The 15,373-nt window shown below is 51.6% G+C and overlaps 1 protein-coding gene across 6 annotated transcripts in view; it reads left to right on the top strand.

The window, feature by feature from the left end:
* The window catches only part of MSI1 (musashi RNA binding protein 1), a 57,434-nt gene that overhangs the window by 6,891 nt on the left and 35,170 nt on the right, over nt 1–15,373 (top strand). For all 6 annotated transcript variants that reach the window (XM_053279858.1, XM_053279853.1, XM_053279856.1 and 3 more), the window contains exon 5: nt 11,625–11,666. In XM_053279858.1, coding sequence (XP_053135833.1) covers nt 11,625–11,666 — 42 coding nt within the window. The remainder of the gene's footprint in view (nt 1–11,624; nt 11,667–15,373) is intronic.

Below are 15,373 nucleotides of genomic sequence, written 5' to 3'. Positions count from 1 at the left end.
TGGTTTGCATTTGAATGGGAGACGTGTGAGCTCTGTAACATATTCCCCTCTGGGGATGGGGCCGCTCTGGGAAGAGCAGAAGGTCCCCAGTCCCCTTCCTGGCAGTGTCCTCCAAGACAGGGCTGAGAGAGATTCCTGCCGGCAACCTTGCAGAAGCTGCTGCCAGTCTGTGAAGACAATCCTGAGCTAGACGGGCCAATGGCCGGACTCTGTATGTAGCAGCTTCCTAGGTTCCTGTTTCATGCATTCCTTTCATGCACTGGTCTTCAACTGGCCTGGGAGTGAGTAGTGGCCCGCGTCAACCCGACGTTTGGCCCCCACAGTGTTCCCTCTCGCAGGGATTCCCAGATGTTGTTGACTACAACTCCCACAATCCCCAAGCCAAAGCCTTTGCCGCTGGGGATTCTGGGAGTTGTAGTCCACAACATCTGAGAATCCCTGTTAGAGGGAACGCTGCCTCCTGACCAACTGTCTATTGGGCCTGTGTGAAGCTTTGACTGACTCCAAACCCTCTCCCCTGGCCCCATGTGGAGGCGGCCATCCCCACTGTGCAGTGCTGCCCTTTGCCCAGTCCTGGGGGGAAACGGAGCCCTCTTGAGCCCCGGCGCCATCTTGGGAGGCCTGCACGGACTGCTGGGAAATGTCGTCCTTCCCACAGAGCACTTAAGGGAAGGTTCCATCTCTCTTCAGTGGCCCTCCCAACGCTGAGGAAAGCACGGCACGGCACGGTGCGGAGGCCGGCCCAGTCGGGAGTGGCTCCTGCGTGGAAGGCTCCTTGCCAGAGTGGGCCCCGCCACTTGAAAAAGAGTGAAGACCACTGGTGTAGTGCTTGAAGAGGAGGGCTTTGCAGAACGTCGTGGGGGTAGAAGTAGGCCACAGGATGTCCGTGCTTTTCTCAGCCTTGATGTGACAGGAACATGTGAAGCTGGACAGGAGGAGAGCTGGTCTTGTGGCAGCAAGCATGCATGGCCCCCCCTTTGCTAAGCAGGGTCTGCCCTGGTTTGCATCTGCATGGGAGACTACATGTGAGCACCGTCAGATATTTCCCTTAGGGGATGGGGCCGCTCTGGGAAGAGCAGAAGGTTCCAAGTCCCCTCCCTGGCAGCATCTCCAAGACAGGGCCGAGAGAGACTCCTGCCTGTAATCTTGGAGAAGCCGCTGCCAGTCTGGGTAGACAATCTGGATTTAGGTGGACCAATGGTCTGACTCAGTAGAAGGCAGCATCCTATGTTTCTATGTAACAGTCTTCATACTGTTAGATTTGGTCACTGGGGAGGAGAGCTGATCTTCTGGCAGCAAGCATGACTTGTCCCCTTTGCTAAGCAGGGTCTGCCCTGGTTTGCATCTGAATGGGAGATGTGTGAACATTGTAAGATGTTCCCTTCAGGGCATGGTGCTGCTCTGTGAAGAGCACCTGCCTGCTTGCATGCAAGAAGTCCCAAGTTCCCTCCCTGGCAGCATCTCGAAGACAGGGCTGAGAGAGACTCCTGCCTGCAACCTTGGAGAAGCCGCTGCCAGTCTGGGTAGACAATCCTGAGTTGGATGGACCCATGGTCTCACTCCGTAGAAGGCAGCTTCCTACAGACTATTAGATTTGTTAGATGGGGATGATGGGAGTTGTAGTCCACAAACATCTGGAGACCAAGGCTGGGGTTCTCTGGGCTAAGCCAGTACTGTTTTTCCTGCAGCTCTCCTGGGTCTCTGACAAATACCCAAGACCCTTTAACTGGAGACGCCAGGATGGGGTCCAGAGACGATCTATGCTATAAGCAGGTGCTCTGTCATTGAGCTCTGGACCTTCCCAAGAAAAAGGCCCCCAGATTGAGGCAGCGTGGTGCAGTGGTTGGAGCGGGACTGGGGAGAGCCGAGTTCAAATCCCTGTCCAGCCACGAAACTCACTGGGTGACTCTCGGCCAGTCACTCCTCTTGAAGCCTGGCCTACTGCACAGGCTGGTTGTGCGGATCAACAGAACCATCTACACTTCTCTGGCTTCCTTGGAGGAAGAGCCGGATACCAATGTCGCCAATAAAGAAATATCCCTGCTGACGGAAGGGGTCTCCCGATGACGCCGGGCTGCTTCACCCGGCTTGTGGCCTGCTTGGTTTCCACAGGCTGGATGGCTCTTCTGAACCTGCGAGCCGACTCCGCGGACGGGCAGCAGGCTTGAAAGCACCGGCGCGGCGTTAGATCTGTGACGTCCCGTTCGCACGTGCAAGCGGTCAGTGGAGCCGAGAAGGGACGAAAGTGCCTTTGGGAAGCAGTCCTGCGGCTTGCTGACCCCTGCCCCTTCCCCCCCCTCCTCGGAGCGGGGAGAAGCTTAAGTGCCTTTCCAGAGACGTTCCGTATCTGTGAGCAAGATATCGGCAGGCCGGGCGGTCTGTTTATGGCCGCGGTTGCTTAATGGGCACTCTTCACTCGGCCAGGAGACGTCTTGTAGTGCTCCGGGAGCTGCAGGCCTTGAAAGGATTTTGCTCGCCCCCGGCAGGAGGGAGGGAGGGAAAGGGGGCACTTCGGATTGGGTCGGGCGCGACGGGCAGCTCAGCCGGGCACTGGATATCTGCCGGCGTGTCTTCCGTGGGTCTCGTTGGCGACGGCATGCATTTGGCAAGAGATGCCTTGAAGATTGATGCCCGCGGGTTTCAGTCTATGCGGTGGTGCTGATTGCGTGGTGGGCGGAGGGATATTTCAAGGCAGCGGTCTGTCTCCTTGGTTCCCCCACGAAGGTCACTAGGCCTCGTGAGCCGAACTGAAAGCAGAGGGTGTTGTCTCCAAGGCACCGTCACTGGTTTTATCGGGGATTCGCATACATTTATAGCCCATCTATCTATTGCACTTCTATCCAGCTTTTTCTCCGATGAGCCCAGAGCAGCGTGCATGGTCATGCTTGCCCTCACAACAACCCTGCGAGGCAGGCTAGGCTGGGAGCGAGAAGCAACCGGCCCAGAGTCACTCAGTGAGTTCCGTGGCTGAGTGGTGATTTGAACTCGGGTCTCCCCGGTCCTCGTCCAACACTCTTAACCACTACTCTATGGCACTTGAAGGCGTTTGGAGCAATTCATTTGTGTGACTCCTACGCCAACCTTATAAGGCAGGACAGGGTTGTCTTCAGTGTTTCCTCTAACAGGGATTCCCAGATGTTGTTGACTACAACTCCCAGGATCCCCAGCCAAAGGCCATTGCAGCTGGGGATGCTGGGAGTTGTAGTCAACAACATCTAGGAATCCCTGTGAGAGGGAACACTCGTTCCGATGGTCCTTCTGCTGCGCTCCAGTCCCTGACCCAGCTTTGGCTGATCGCGGTTGTTGGACAATTTAATGGGCAAACTGTTGCCGGTGACGCAAGTTGCAACCGAACAACAGCAGAAGAGCCACCCCTGGGCAAAACCACGAGCTCACTGGGAGGTCCGTAACATGCGGCGAATGGCGTGGTTGCCAGGATGACCGAGAGAAGATCTGCGAAGGCCTCTGAGCGTGTGCGGAAGCTGCCGTCCCGAAGCCCTCTTCAGACATGATGTGGTGCATGTGAGCGGATGTCCGTATACTTGTTGATTGTTCTAAAAGTGGACCAGGGTACAGATAGGAAGTGTCCCGCTCTACCCACATTCAGCATAACGTGTGAATCGCTGTACCCGTGTGCAGATTTGTACCTGAGTGCTCTGTACGAGTGTTGCATTTCAGATGTGAACAGGGCTAAATAGTTATTATTTGGGTTGTTAGCCTGGAGGATTTGAACGTCCCCCCTGCTGGGTTGCAGGAGGTGGCCTTTTGGGTGTTGGGGTGGGGGCAGGAGGGCAGGGGGAGGACTGTGGAGTGGGGTGTGTCTTGACCGAAGCGAATGCATCATTGAAGAGTGTGCACTGAACCTGTGGGATTCACTGCCACAAGGTGCGGGGATCAGGGTTCCCTATAACTGGGATTCCCAGATCTTTGTTGACTACAACTCCCAGAATCCCCAGCCAAAGGCCATTGCAGCTGGGGATTCTGGGAGTTGTCGTCAGCAACATCTGAGAATCCCAGTTATAGGGGACACCGGTGGCGATTGTCACTGGTGTGGCCCCCTTTGGAAAGGGACTAGTCTAGGGCTTCTCAGACTTGGGTCCCTAGATGTTGTTGGAGGACAGCTTTCCTCAAGTGACCCAAGGCCGTCGTAGCTGGGGGTGTTGGGAGTGGTAGTCCAACGCCATCTGGGGACTCAGGTTTGAGAAGCCCTGGAGTAGGCAAATCCATTTGGAGGAGAGGTCTAGCAGCGCTTGTTGGCTATAAGGGATAACCAGAACCTCCCTAGTCAAGGGCAGTATAGCAGCTGGTGGGGACAAAGAGGAGGCCTTCTGTTTAACCCACTTCTTGGCAGCTTCTTGGAGTTGTCTTTCTGCCGTTCCTCCAGTCCTGGCACTGGCTTCCTTTCCTCTCCAAATCCTGCTCAAGTGGCTTCAGAATCAGATTTGAACCCGGGTTGCGTTCGTGAACTCCGTGGCCGCGTTCCTGGCATCTCCCCTCTCTTCTGTCCAGTGTTCCCTCTAACAGGAATCCCCAGAGGCAGACGTTGTTGACTACAACTCCCATAACCCCCAGCCAAAGGACAGGGTCATTTCCCTCTGAACATGCAGTGCCGTACAGCAGCTTGAGTTCCAGTCTTGTCTCAGACACAGGGCTGGTTGAGTTGTTTTGGCCAAGTTTTGCTCTCTGGCCTTATTTTAATTTACCATGTAGACAAAGTGCCATTTCGAGATTCTGAACCTTGGGGCCAGTGTGTCCTCTAACAAGGATTCCCATACGTTGTTGACTCCAACTCCCAGCATCCCCAGCTGCAGTGGCCTTTGGCTGGGGATTCTGGGAGTTGTAGTCAACAACATCTGGGAGTTCCTATTAGAGGAAGCACTGCTTGGGGTCCCAGAGGTTGATGGACTACAACTCCCATAACCCCCCAGCCACAATGGCCCAAAGCTGGGGATTCTGGGAGTTGTAGTCCAACAACGTCTGGGGGCCCCAAGGTTCCGAACCCTTGCTGTAAGACATTTCGGGAGCAGGGGCTATAGGACGCTCTCCGGTGGCAAGGCCTGCTCCTGGATGTATTCAGGACGAAGCTTGTAGTCCTCTGAATATGTTGTTGGGACTTTGCTTCCAAATAAATAATAGGATTGTGCTGCACATTGTATGAAAAACAACAACAATGCCCCATAGGTGCTGTGGTTATGCCATCACACTTCTCGGTAGCCAGAGATGCAGAGGCTGCTGCTACGGTGTAACCACTCCTGGTCTGGATCCTGCCCTCTCTAAATGGCACCCCTGATAAGGCATTAATGCAGGGGTCTTCCACCTTAAGGTCCTGGTTGTTGTTGGACTAGAACTCTCATCATCTCCCTTTGGCTGTTGTGACTTGGGATGGGGAGCATCATCATCATCATCATCATCATCATCATTATTATTATTACATTTATATCCCACTCTTCCTCCAAGGAGCCCAGAGCGGTGTACTACATACTTGAGTTTCTCTTTCACAACAACCCTGTGAAGTAGGCTAGGCTGAGAGAGAAGTGACTGGCCCAGAGTCACCCAGCAAGTCTCATGGCTGAATGGGGATTTGAACTCGGGTCTCCCCGGTCTTAGTCCAGCACTCTAACCACTACACCACGCATCTGCTTTGCATACAGAAGGACCCAGGTTCAATCCCTGGCAGCATCTCCAGGTAGGGCTGGGAGAGGCTCCTGTCTGAATCCTTGGAGGAGCTGCTGCCAGTCAGTGCAGACAATACTGAGCTAGATGGATCAAGGGCCTGACTCTTGGCCAATTGACAAATGAGGCAGAGCTTCCTATGGTCCTATGTATGCCCTGCCTTAAAGCAGGGATGTGCAAATAGATTCGAACAGAATCAGAATCAGAATCTGATTCTGATAGATTCGAACCGATTCAGTTTGAATCTGGGCGATTCGAGTGATTCGAATTCGAATCAAATCACCCCCTAAAAGAGCAATTCGATTCAAATTCAAATCAGTTTTTCAAAAATCAATTCAGATCCAATTTGAGAGCCATTTGGCGCCTTTTAAAAATCATTCAGGTCCCCCGAGTGGTTAAAAAGGGCGCCCAAAGAGGGTCAAATCAATTCGAATTTGATTCAAATCCAAATTGAATTTTCAGACCGGATTCAAATTTGATTCGGATTTGGAAGAATTTCCAGAATTCGATTTGGATTCGAAATGAGTCGAGAACTTGGTTGCCTGCGCATTTCTACATTAAAGCGTTGTGACGCGCTTTGCAAGCTGAAGCCACGGAGAAAGCTTGCCGTCCGTGTTTGGGACGCTGCCGCTCTCAAGCAGCTCTGGATGACTTTGCCAAAGGAGTTTGCCTGTGGCTCTGGCCTTCTCCCAGGGTTCCTTCATGCCAGCCCGTAAGCAGAGGGGCCGTCGGGGCTGCCGCCGATTCCCGACTCTCTTGCTTCTAGTTGCCGCCTCTTGCTAGCCCTCAGTTGCCCGCGGTGTGGAAGCATTTCTTTGTGACCAGGGCTTCCGCTGCCCCTGTACGTTGGACAGTGCTGAGGGTGATTAGGAAGCAAGGCCTGGGTTGGCTTTTGCTGAAATATGGAAGGATCGTCTTGGCAGGAGCTGAAAGCCGCTGGCTGGGGATGGAAGAGAGAAGACAGGCGGGCAATTGTTCGGTGCTGATTATCTTCCATCAGCCTCCTGGGCTCCTGCTGTCCCACGTCCTCAGGATTCGCTTCCGATTCCTGCCAGAATGCAAGAGGGGTGTGTGTGTGAGAGACTAAATGCCAAGGTATGGGGAGCAGAGGTTGCCACTGTGAAGGGCAATATTGGAGGTCTGCCGACTGAGTCAGACCTTTGGGCCATCCAGCTCAAGACCGTCTACTCAGGCAGGCAGCAGCTCTCCAAGGGCTTAGAGCCGGGCTCTCCAGCCTTAAGTCTCCAGGTGCTGCTGGACTACAATTCCTATCCCTCCTATCGTGGGCAAAGGATGATGGGAGTTGTGGTCCAACGACGTCTGGGAACCCAGGATTGGGAACCTCGGTCTTTTCGAGTCCTGCCTAGGAGTGCTGTAAGGGATGGCCCCAGTGTTCTCTCTAACAGGGATCCCCAGATGTTGTGGACTACAACTCCCACAATCCCCAGCCAAAGGCCATTGCAGCTGGGGATGCTGGGAGTTTTAGTCCACAACATCTGGGAATCCCTGTTAGAGGGAACAGTGCATGCGAGGCTTGTCAGCAGGAGGTTTGGGGCTGAAAAAAGAAAGCACTTTTCTTTTTTTAATATGACGTGTATTTGGTGGGACTCATTGCCACAAGGTGTGGCTTTGGCTGCGAGCCTAGTTGGCTCGAACAAGCTAGGTGTATTCATAATGGCTGTTAGTCATGGTAGCTGAATACAGCCTCTACGGACAGAAGCGCTGGGCCTCCTAATACTTGATGACGGAGACGGAGAGCAAGGAGAAAGCAGTGCCTTTGAAGCCTGACTTGTGAGTCCCAGAAGCAGACAAAATGCTGGGCCCACAGAGGAAGGGGCCTTCTACCGAGCCTGACCCTTGGTCCATCTAGCTCCGTACACTGCATGGCAGCAGTTTCCAGAGTTTCAGAAAGGAGACCTTCCCAGCACCAAGTGGAGTTTGCACCCAGAACCTACTGCATGCAGAGCAGATGGTTCATCCGAGGAACATAGGAAGGTGCCATATACTGAGTCGGACCATTGGTCCATCTAGCTCAGCATTGTCTTCACAGACTGGCAGCGGCTTCTCCAAGGCTGCAGGCAGGAGTCTCTCTCAGCCCTATCTTGGAGATGTTGCCAGGGAGGGAATTTGGAAACTTCTGCTCTTCCCAGAGCAGCTCCATCCCCTGAGGGGAATCTCTTACAGCACTCACACTTCTAGTCTCCCACTGATATGCAACCAGGGCAGACCCTGCTTAGCTAAGGGGACAAGTCATGCTTGCTGCCACAAGAACAGCTCTCCTCTCCATCACTGAGCGATAGCCCCATCTGCAAAGAAGACAGTGAAATTCCATCGTGGCCTAGTGGTTAGAGTGCTGGACTAGGGCCGGGGAGACCCGAGTTCAAATCCCCCATTCAGCCATGAAACTTGCAGGGTGTCTCTGGGCCAGCCACTTCTCTCTCTGCCTAACCTACCTTACAGGGTTGTTGTGAGGAGAGACCTAACTAGGTAACCTAACTTCCTAACTTGTAGGAACCTAACTATGTAAACCTAACTTCCTCCCTGGAGGAAGAGCGGGATATAAAGGTAATAAATAAATAAACAAAACAAATACAGTAAGTCAGATCATTGATTCGTGCCGCTCATTATGGCCTGCTCGGACAGTCAGTGGCTCCCCAGAGTTTCAGAAAGGAGTTGGGAGACATCAGGGATTGAACCGGGGACCTTTGACGTGCCAAGGAGATGCTCTGCTTCTCAATTCTGGCTCCATCCTGTGTGGGCTTCTGACCTTGAGGGCACAATCCCCTGGGAAGATCTCCTGCACAAGCCCTGTTGAAATGAATGGGACATGTGCTAGAGCATGGCAGCATATTGGCGCTATTTTGGGTTCTACTCTGGGTACCGACTCGAAACACTGAGGGACGGGAAACGTGTTCTTGAGCTTGCTTCTCCTCGCTGTCTCTTCTGTGTGACTCGCTTTCACTTGACTTGTACACGTTGACACCTGCTTTTCCAGACAGCAGCCGGTCACTCCCTGAGCGCTTCACTTCTGTATGGTTCATCTCGCTTTTGCCGGCGGAGAATGGATTCCACTCTGTACCAAAAGAAGACTTGGCTGTTTCTCTTAGGGCTGCCATCTCTGATGCTATCCCTGGATATTGCTTTGCTCCCAACATCCCCCCCGCTCAGTATTTTTCACAATATTAAGCCATTCCAATCTCCAAGATCACGGGAGACTTCGGGGCAATTCTGGAGGGTTGCCAACTCTGGCCCCAAATGAGAGAAGACAAAACTTCTCATCTCTCCACACAGGTCTTTCGCTGCTGGTTTCCCACAGAGTGCTTTGAAACAGCCGTAACTCCCATACCATAGTATATATGAATGTGATGAATAGTTATATACCACTTTCCAACAAAAAGATCCCATAGCAGTTTACATAGAAATAAATAAATACATAAAATGGCTCCCTATCCCCAAAGGGCTCACAGTCTAAAAAAGAAACATAAGATAGACACCAGCAACAAGCACTGCAGGGATGCTGTGCTGGGGACGGATAGGGCCAGTTGCTCTCCTCCTGGTCAATATAAGAGAATCACCACTTTAAAAAGGTGCCTCTGTAGTACTGTAGATGTGACTTTTAGCTGTGCCTCTGAATGTGAATCAGAGCAATATTTGGGAAGCTAGGCATGGCTTCCTAAACTTTGCTGAAACTCAGTGCAGCCCTGAGCTCCGAGTTCTGGACAATAAAGGAAAGGAAGGGAGATGATTCAAGGTGGGAAGCAGAACAGCACTGAAGCGAAGGGTTGTTTTTCTCATCTTCTTGAGCTGGCTATTAGGGATGTGTGAATTTATTTGAATTCAAATTGATTCTACTCAAATCTGGGTGATTCAAATTTGACTCGAATCACACCTTAAAAGTGCAATTCAATTTGAATTCAAATTGAATTTTCAAAATTTGATTCAAATTTGATTCGAGAGTCATTTGGCACCTTTAAAAAAACCATTCAGGTCCCCCGATTGACTAAAAAGGATGCCAAAAGAAGGTCAAATTGATTCGAATCCGATTTGAATTCAAATAGAATTTTCAGACCGGATTCGTATTTGATTCAAATTCGAAATAAATTTTCGGAGTTCGTATTGAATTCAACATGAATCGAGAAATTCATTTTGTGCACATCTCTACTGGCTAAGCCGGTGGTCCGATGTGGGAGAAGGAGCCCAAGGGTTTCCCAAAAGGATTTCCCCAGAAGCCACTACAACAAGGTGGCCCACCTGAGGCTCTCTAGCTGGAGTTGGACTACGACCACCCATCATCTCCAGCCACAAGTAGAGAAAGATGAAACAAAACACTTATTCATACATTGCAGAATTAATTTGTGGGCTCTGCTACCGCAGTATCTGGTGATAACTTGCTGGCTTTAACAGAACACTTAGATCTCCTGCTCTATGCCTGTGTCTAAATGGAGCCTCCATGGACAGAGGAAGATAGGAAGCTGCCCTCTGCCGAGTCAGACCATTGGTCCATCTTGCTCAGTATTGTCTACCCAGACTGGCAGTGGCTTCTCCAACGTTGCAGGCAGGAATCTCTCTCAGCCCTCTCTTGGAGAAGCCAGGGCGGGAACTTGGAACCTTCTGCATGCAAGCAGGCAGATGCTCTTCCCAGAGCGGCCCCATCCCCTAAGCGGAAGATCTGACAGTGCTCACACATGTAGTCTCCCATACAAATGCAAACCAGGGCCGACCCTGCTTAGCAAAGGGGACCATTCATACTTGCTGCCACAAGACCAGCTCTCCTCCCTTAGAAGTGGCGTGTATCTGGGGACGAACAAGGAGGCACCGTTTTCTCATCATCTGTTTATGAGCTTCTTGGAGGCATCTGGCGAGCTGATGGTGGGGATATGTGCTTTTACGAGATAGACCTTGCTCTGGTTTGGCACGGCACTGCATCACTGCAGACAGTGCGGGGTCTGAGGAGGAGCAGGGGCTGACTGCGGGCTGGAAGTTGGGGCTTTCTAGCTGCAAATGTGTGCCTGGCAAGTGGATTTGTGAAGTCGTTGAGAGAGGAGAGCTGGCCCGGTGGTAGCAAGCATGACTTGTCCTCTTAGCTAAGCAGGGTCTGCCCTGGTTGCATCTGAATGGGAGACGAGAAGCGTGAGCACTGCAAGAGATTCCCCTTAGTAGGGGATGGAGCCGCTCTGGGAAGAGGAGAAGGTTCCAAGTTCCCTCCCTGACAGCATCTCCAAGATAGGGCTGGGAGAGACTCCTGCCTGCAGCCTTGGAGAAGCCGCTGCCAGTCTGAGAAGACAATCCTGAGCTAGATAGACCAAGGGTCTGACTCAGTATATGGCAGCTTCCTGTGTTCCAGATGTGGGCCACCACTCTCATCATCCCCAGCCACAGTGGCCTTTTGGTCCTTGTGACAGGGGATGATAGGAATTGTAGTCCCAACAACATCTGGGGATCCAAGTTTATGACCCCCGTGGCCTCAAGATCTCCAGCAATGGATTTTCCACATCCTCCAAAGACAACAGTTCTCAGGGGTCCTTGCGGGAAGTCAGGATGGTTTATGTTGATCTGAGCCCAGTTTGGATTTCTAGCCCAAACGCACTTCCACTCAAGCCTTCAACACAGGCTCAGTGTCTTGAGTGCGAGCTTCGTTGTTTTTCTGCTCTGGGTTTTTCTCCTCCTGTTGCCTTGGCTAAAACCTCTCCTGCATCTCAACAAAACCGGAGTGAAGGGACAAGCATTTCTCTCCCCCTCCGTTGAACATTTTAAAAATCGAATGTGCCCCAGTTGAGTGAAGAGAAGGTCCTCTCCCTGCAGTTTGTGTAGGAGAACTTCCCCATGGCTTATGCCTGCCGTTTGGGCAGACACGAAGGATGTCCCTTAGAGTGTTCCTGTGCAATTGGCCATAGAGCAGCTCTTGTGAATCATTTTGCGCCGGTTATAACCTGTCCATCTTCTGCTTTCAGATTGACCCGAAAGTAGCATTTCCTCGCCGAGCACAGCCCAAGGTAGGTACTTGGTACTTTTGTGTCTCCGAGAAATGGTTAATGTCTAGTCTTACAGACTTCAAGCTTCAGAACCCCGTTTCCGTAGCTAGCAGGGCACGCATGGAGTGATGGAGCTCCTCATCCTGCGAAGGTGGGGGTCAATTATGTCCCCCACTCGATCTTCCGGGTTGCTTCCAGCTGATACATATCGAGGCCATCCACACAATCAAAAGCTGAGTTCTACCCAGGTTTGGGAGCTGTGTGTACTCCCAGTTTTCGGTTGTGGGGAAGCAAGGTAGGAGGGAAACCTGTGAGGAAGTGATGGTGTGGAAGCAAGGTAGGAGGAGAACCTGGATGGAAGTGATGGTGTGGAAGCAAGGTAGGAGGAGAACCTGGATGGAAGTGATGGTGTGGAAGCAAGGTAGGAGGAGAAACTTGGTGGAAGTGATTGTGGGGAAGCAAGGTAGGAGGAGAGCCTGGGTGAAAGTGATGGTGTGGAAGCAAGGTAGGAGGAGAACCTGGGTGGAAGTGATTGTGTGGAAGCAAGGTAGGAGGAGAAACTGGATGGAAGTGATGGTGTGGAAGCAAGGTAGGAGGAGAAACTGAGTGGAAGTGATGGTGGGGAAGCAAGGTAGGAGAAGAACCTGGGTGGAAGTGATTGTGGGGAAGCAAAGTAGGAGGAGAACCTGGGTGGAAGTGATTGTGGGGAAGCAAAGTAGGAGGAGAGCCTGGGTGGAAGTGATGGTGTGGAAGCAAGGTAGGAGGAGAAAATGGGTGGAAGTGATTGTGGGGAAGCAAGGTAGGAGGAGAACCTGGGTGGAAGTGATTGTGTGGAAGCAAGGTAGGAGGAGAACCTGGGTGGAAGTGATGGTGTGGAAACAAGGTAGGAGGGAAATCTGGGCAAAAGTGATTGTGGGGAAGCAAGGTAGGAGGAGAACCTGGGTGGAAGTGATTGTGTGGAAGCAAGGTAGGAGGGAAACCTGGGCGGAAGTGATTGTGGGGAAGCAAGGTAGGAGGAGAACCTGGGTGGAAGTGATTGTGTGGAAGCAAGGTAGGAGGAGAACCTGGGTGGAAGTGAATCCCAGTTGCAGGGGAGCAACAGCAAGAGAGAGGGCATGCCCTCACCTCTTGCCTGTGGGCTTCTCGGAGGCACCTGGGGGGCCGCTGTGTGAGACAGGATGCTGGTCTACATGGGCCTTGGGCCTGATCCAGCAGGGCTGTTCTTATGTTCTCAACCATTCAGTCTCTTTTGCTGTCTAATTTCAACTGACATGGAAATAGCGTATTGAAAGGATAGCATCAAGGGTCTGTGTGCCGGTGTTTTGGCTTCCATATAAAAAAAACAAAAAACAAACCAAGCTTCTGGTCTTTGTGGTTGCGGGAAAGAAAGTTTGGATGTGCATGGACAGGTTCAGAACCTAGAGGTGAGCTGGCAAGAGCTTTCAGAACTTGGAGAACTCAACGGGTCACCTTCACATTTCCTCTGTCTTCTCTTGGGCTAATCTCCCCTGATCACCCACTGCCACTGAACTAACACTGCTTTGCATGTCCCTCCTCTCTGTTCCCCTCAATTTGACGATACGGCGCTCCAAATTCTTTGAAAACCACCAAGACTTGGTGGCAACTTTGCAAAGGAAATCCAGTTGCATCCACTTCTCTGTTTCGCAAATCCATTCTTCCAAATGTGTCCGGATCTGTAATGCGAACCGGATCATTCAGACTGGGGCTTCCTCAGTGCAGGAATTGGGTTCCTCGGTGAGGAACAGATACAGCCCTTCTTGGTCTATGTGCGAGCACTGTCAGATCTTCCCTTAGGGGATGGGGCCGCTCTGGGAAGAGCATCTAGGTTCCAAGTTCCCTCCCTGGCAGGTTCTTCAAGATAGGGCTGGGAGAGACTCCTGCTTGCAACCTTGGAGAAGCCGCTGCCAGTCTGTGAAGACAATACTGAGCTAGATAGACCCATGGTCTGTCTCGGTATATGGCAGCTTCCTATATTCCTATAATCGTGGTAGGACTTCTGCTGATGGATGGTCTCTAATGGACCGAGATGGGCTGTGTCTGTCTGTTCCTCACTGAAGAATCCAAATTCTGTGCAAACCTGTCAGGCACAGGTTGTAGCGAGGACTTAAGTCTACGGCTTATCTCGGCTTCTGCCTGACAGAAGGCAAATTGTGCAATAATTAGTTCTACTTTGGGAGTAGAGCCAAGGTGTTTAGGATGCATCCTCCCTCTTTTGAATTTCTTTCACATTTTAAAAGGAAGGTAATATAAAGAAAGGAGAGAGCGAAGGAGATGGGTGGGTATGAAGGGATGGATGTCCCTGGTGACAAAAATCAATTTATGCCACCACGTTGCAATTTGGGCCCAGGTCTGAAAAGACTGAGGATTCTAGGGTGGCCAGAGGCACAGAAAGAGAAGGATCCTGGTGTGTGTGTGTGTGTAGAAGAAAAGATGGGTTGATTTATTACTTAGTGCTTTTGCACCGTGTAGAAGAACAGGTCTCTGCCTGCAAGGGCATTGCAGTCTCTACAGCCTGATGACGTTACTGGAGGCAAGGGAAGAATATGCAGTTTGGTTGTAAGTTGAATTTCAGCGGGTGCAGCATTTCTGCCCTGGACTCAACGGTGGGGGGGGGGTCACCTGCTGAGACATCCGCATGCAAATGAAGCTGGGGGCGAGGCAGAGCAGGACGTGGGCCGGCAGCAAAGGGGATCAGGAGCTGAGAACAGCCAGTGCTCAGGTATCCCAAGTAACCAGAGCCCGGAAGCGCATGGTTGGAATTGGGTTAATTCCGTTAAGCAGTTTGGTGACAGAAGGTGCTTTAGTGTTCAGGCGGGCTGTTGTCCAAGGAGGAGAATTGCTGTGGATTAGCCCCGCGCTCCTTGGGGTTATTAAGAACACGAGTTCCTTGCAGATCAGGGCCACGGGGCGGAGTGGGCGGGGGGCAGGCGAGGATGAGCCGGTTGAAAGAGCATCCAGCCCTGGGACCCTTTCTGGATCGGTTAAGAACATAAGAACAGCCCTGCTGGATCAGGCCCAAGGAAGCCCATCTAGTCCAGCATCCTGTTTCGCACAGTGGCCCACCAGATGCCTCTGAGAAGCCCACAGGCAAGAGGTGTGTGCATGCCCTCTCTCCTGCTGTTGTTCCCCTGCAACTGGGATTTAGAGGCATCTTGCCTCTGAGACTGGAGCAGGCCTGTCGCCCTCAGAATAGTAGCTGTTGATAGACTTGTCCTCCATGAATTTATCTAAAAGCCATCCAGGCTGTTGGCTGCCACCACTTCTTGTGGCCGAGAATCCCATAGGTTAATTATGCAGGATGCTTCAGGTGGCTCTGTGGTTGGGCAGCTGTGAGACTTCTTGGAACCTGATTTTTTGCTCATGGACATTTCATTTGTTTGCTATTTATTTGTTTGTTATTTCTCTATGTAAGCTGCTTTGGAAACTTTTGTTGAAAAGTGGTATATAAATATTTTTTGTTGTTTCTTTCATGCACAGGGAAAAAAGATCTGTGCCTAGATTTTGCGTCAGAATTCTGTAAACTGTATGCATTATGCTGATTAAGCCCACTTACATAATTTCTCTTCGTGCATAACTGTGCGTAATGAATTCTGCATAGTTCAGGCCTGGCGGAGCTATGCAGGTGACCGAGACTCATGTGCATTGCCTATTTTTCTTTGGCTAACAAAGTTAAAGGGTTTTGTAGCTGTGGGGATGAGTCCTATGCT

Source organism: Hemicordylus capensis, chromosome 15 (assembly GCF_027244095.1).
Source record: "Hemicordylus capensis ecotype Gifberg chromosome 15, rHemCap1.1.pri, whole genome shotgun sequence".
In the NCBI taxonomy this organism is placed as follows: domain Eukaryota; kingdom Metazoa; phylum Chordata; class Lepidosauria; order Squamata; family Cordylidae; genus Hemicordylus; species Hemicordylus capensis.
This window is presented reverse-complemented; position numbering and strand designations above follow the sequence as displayed.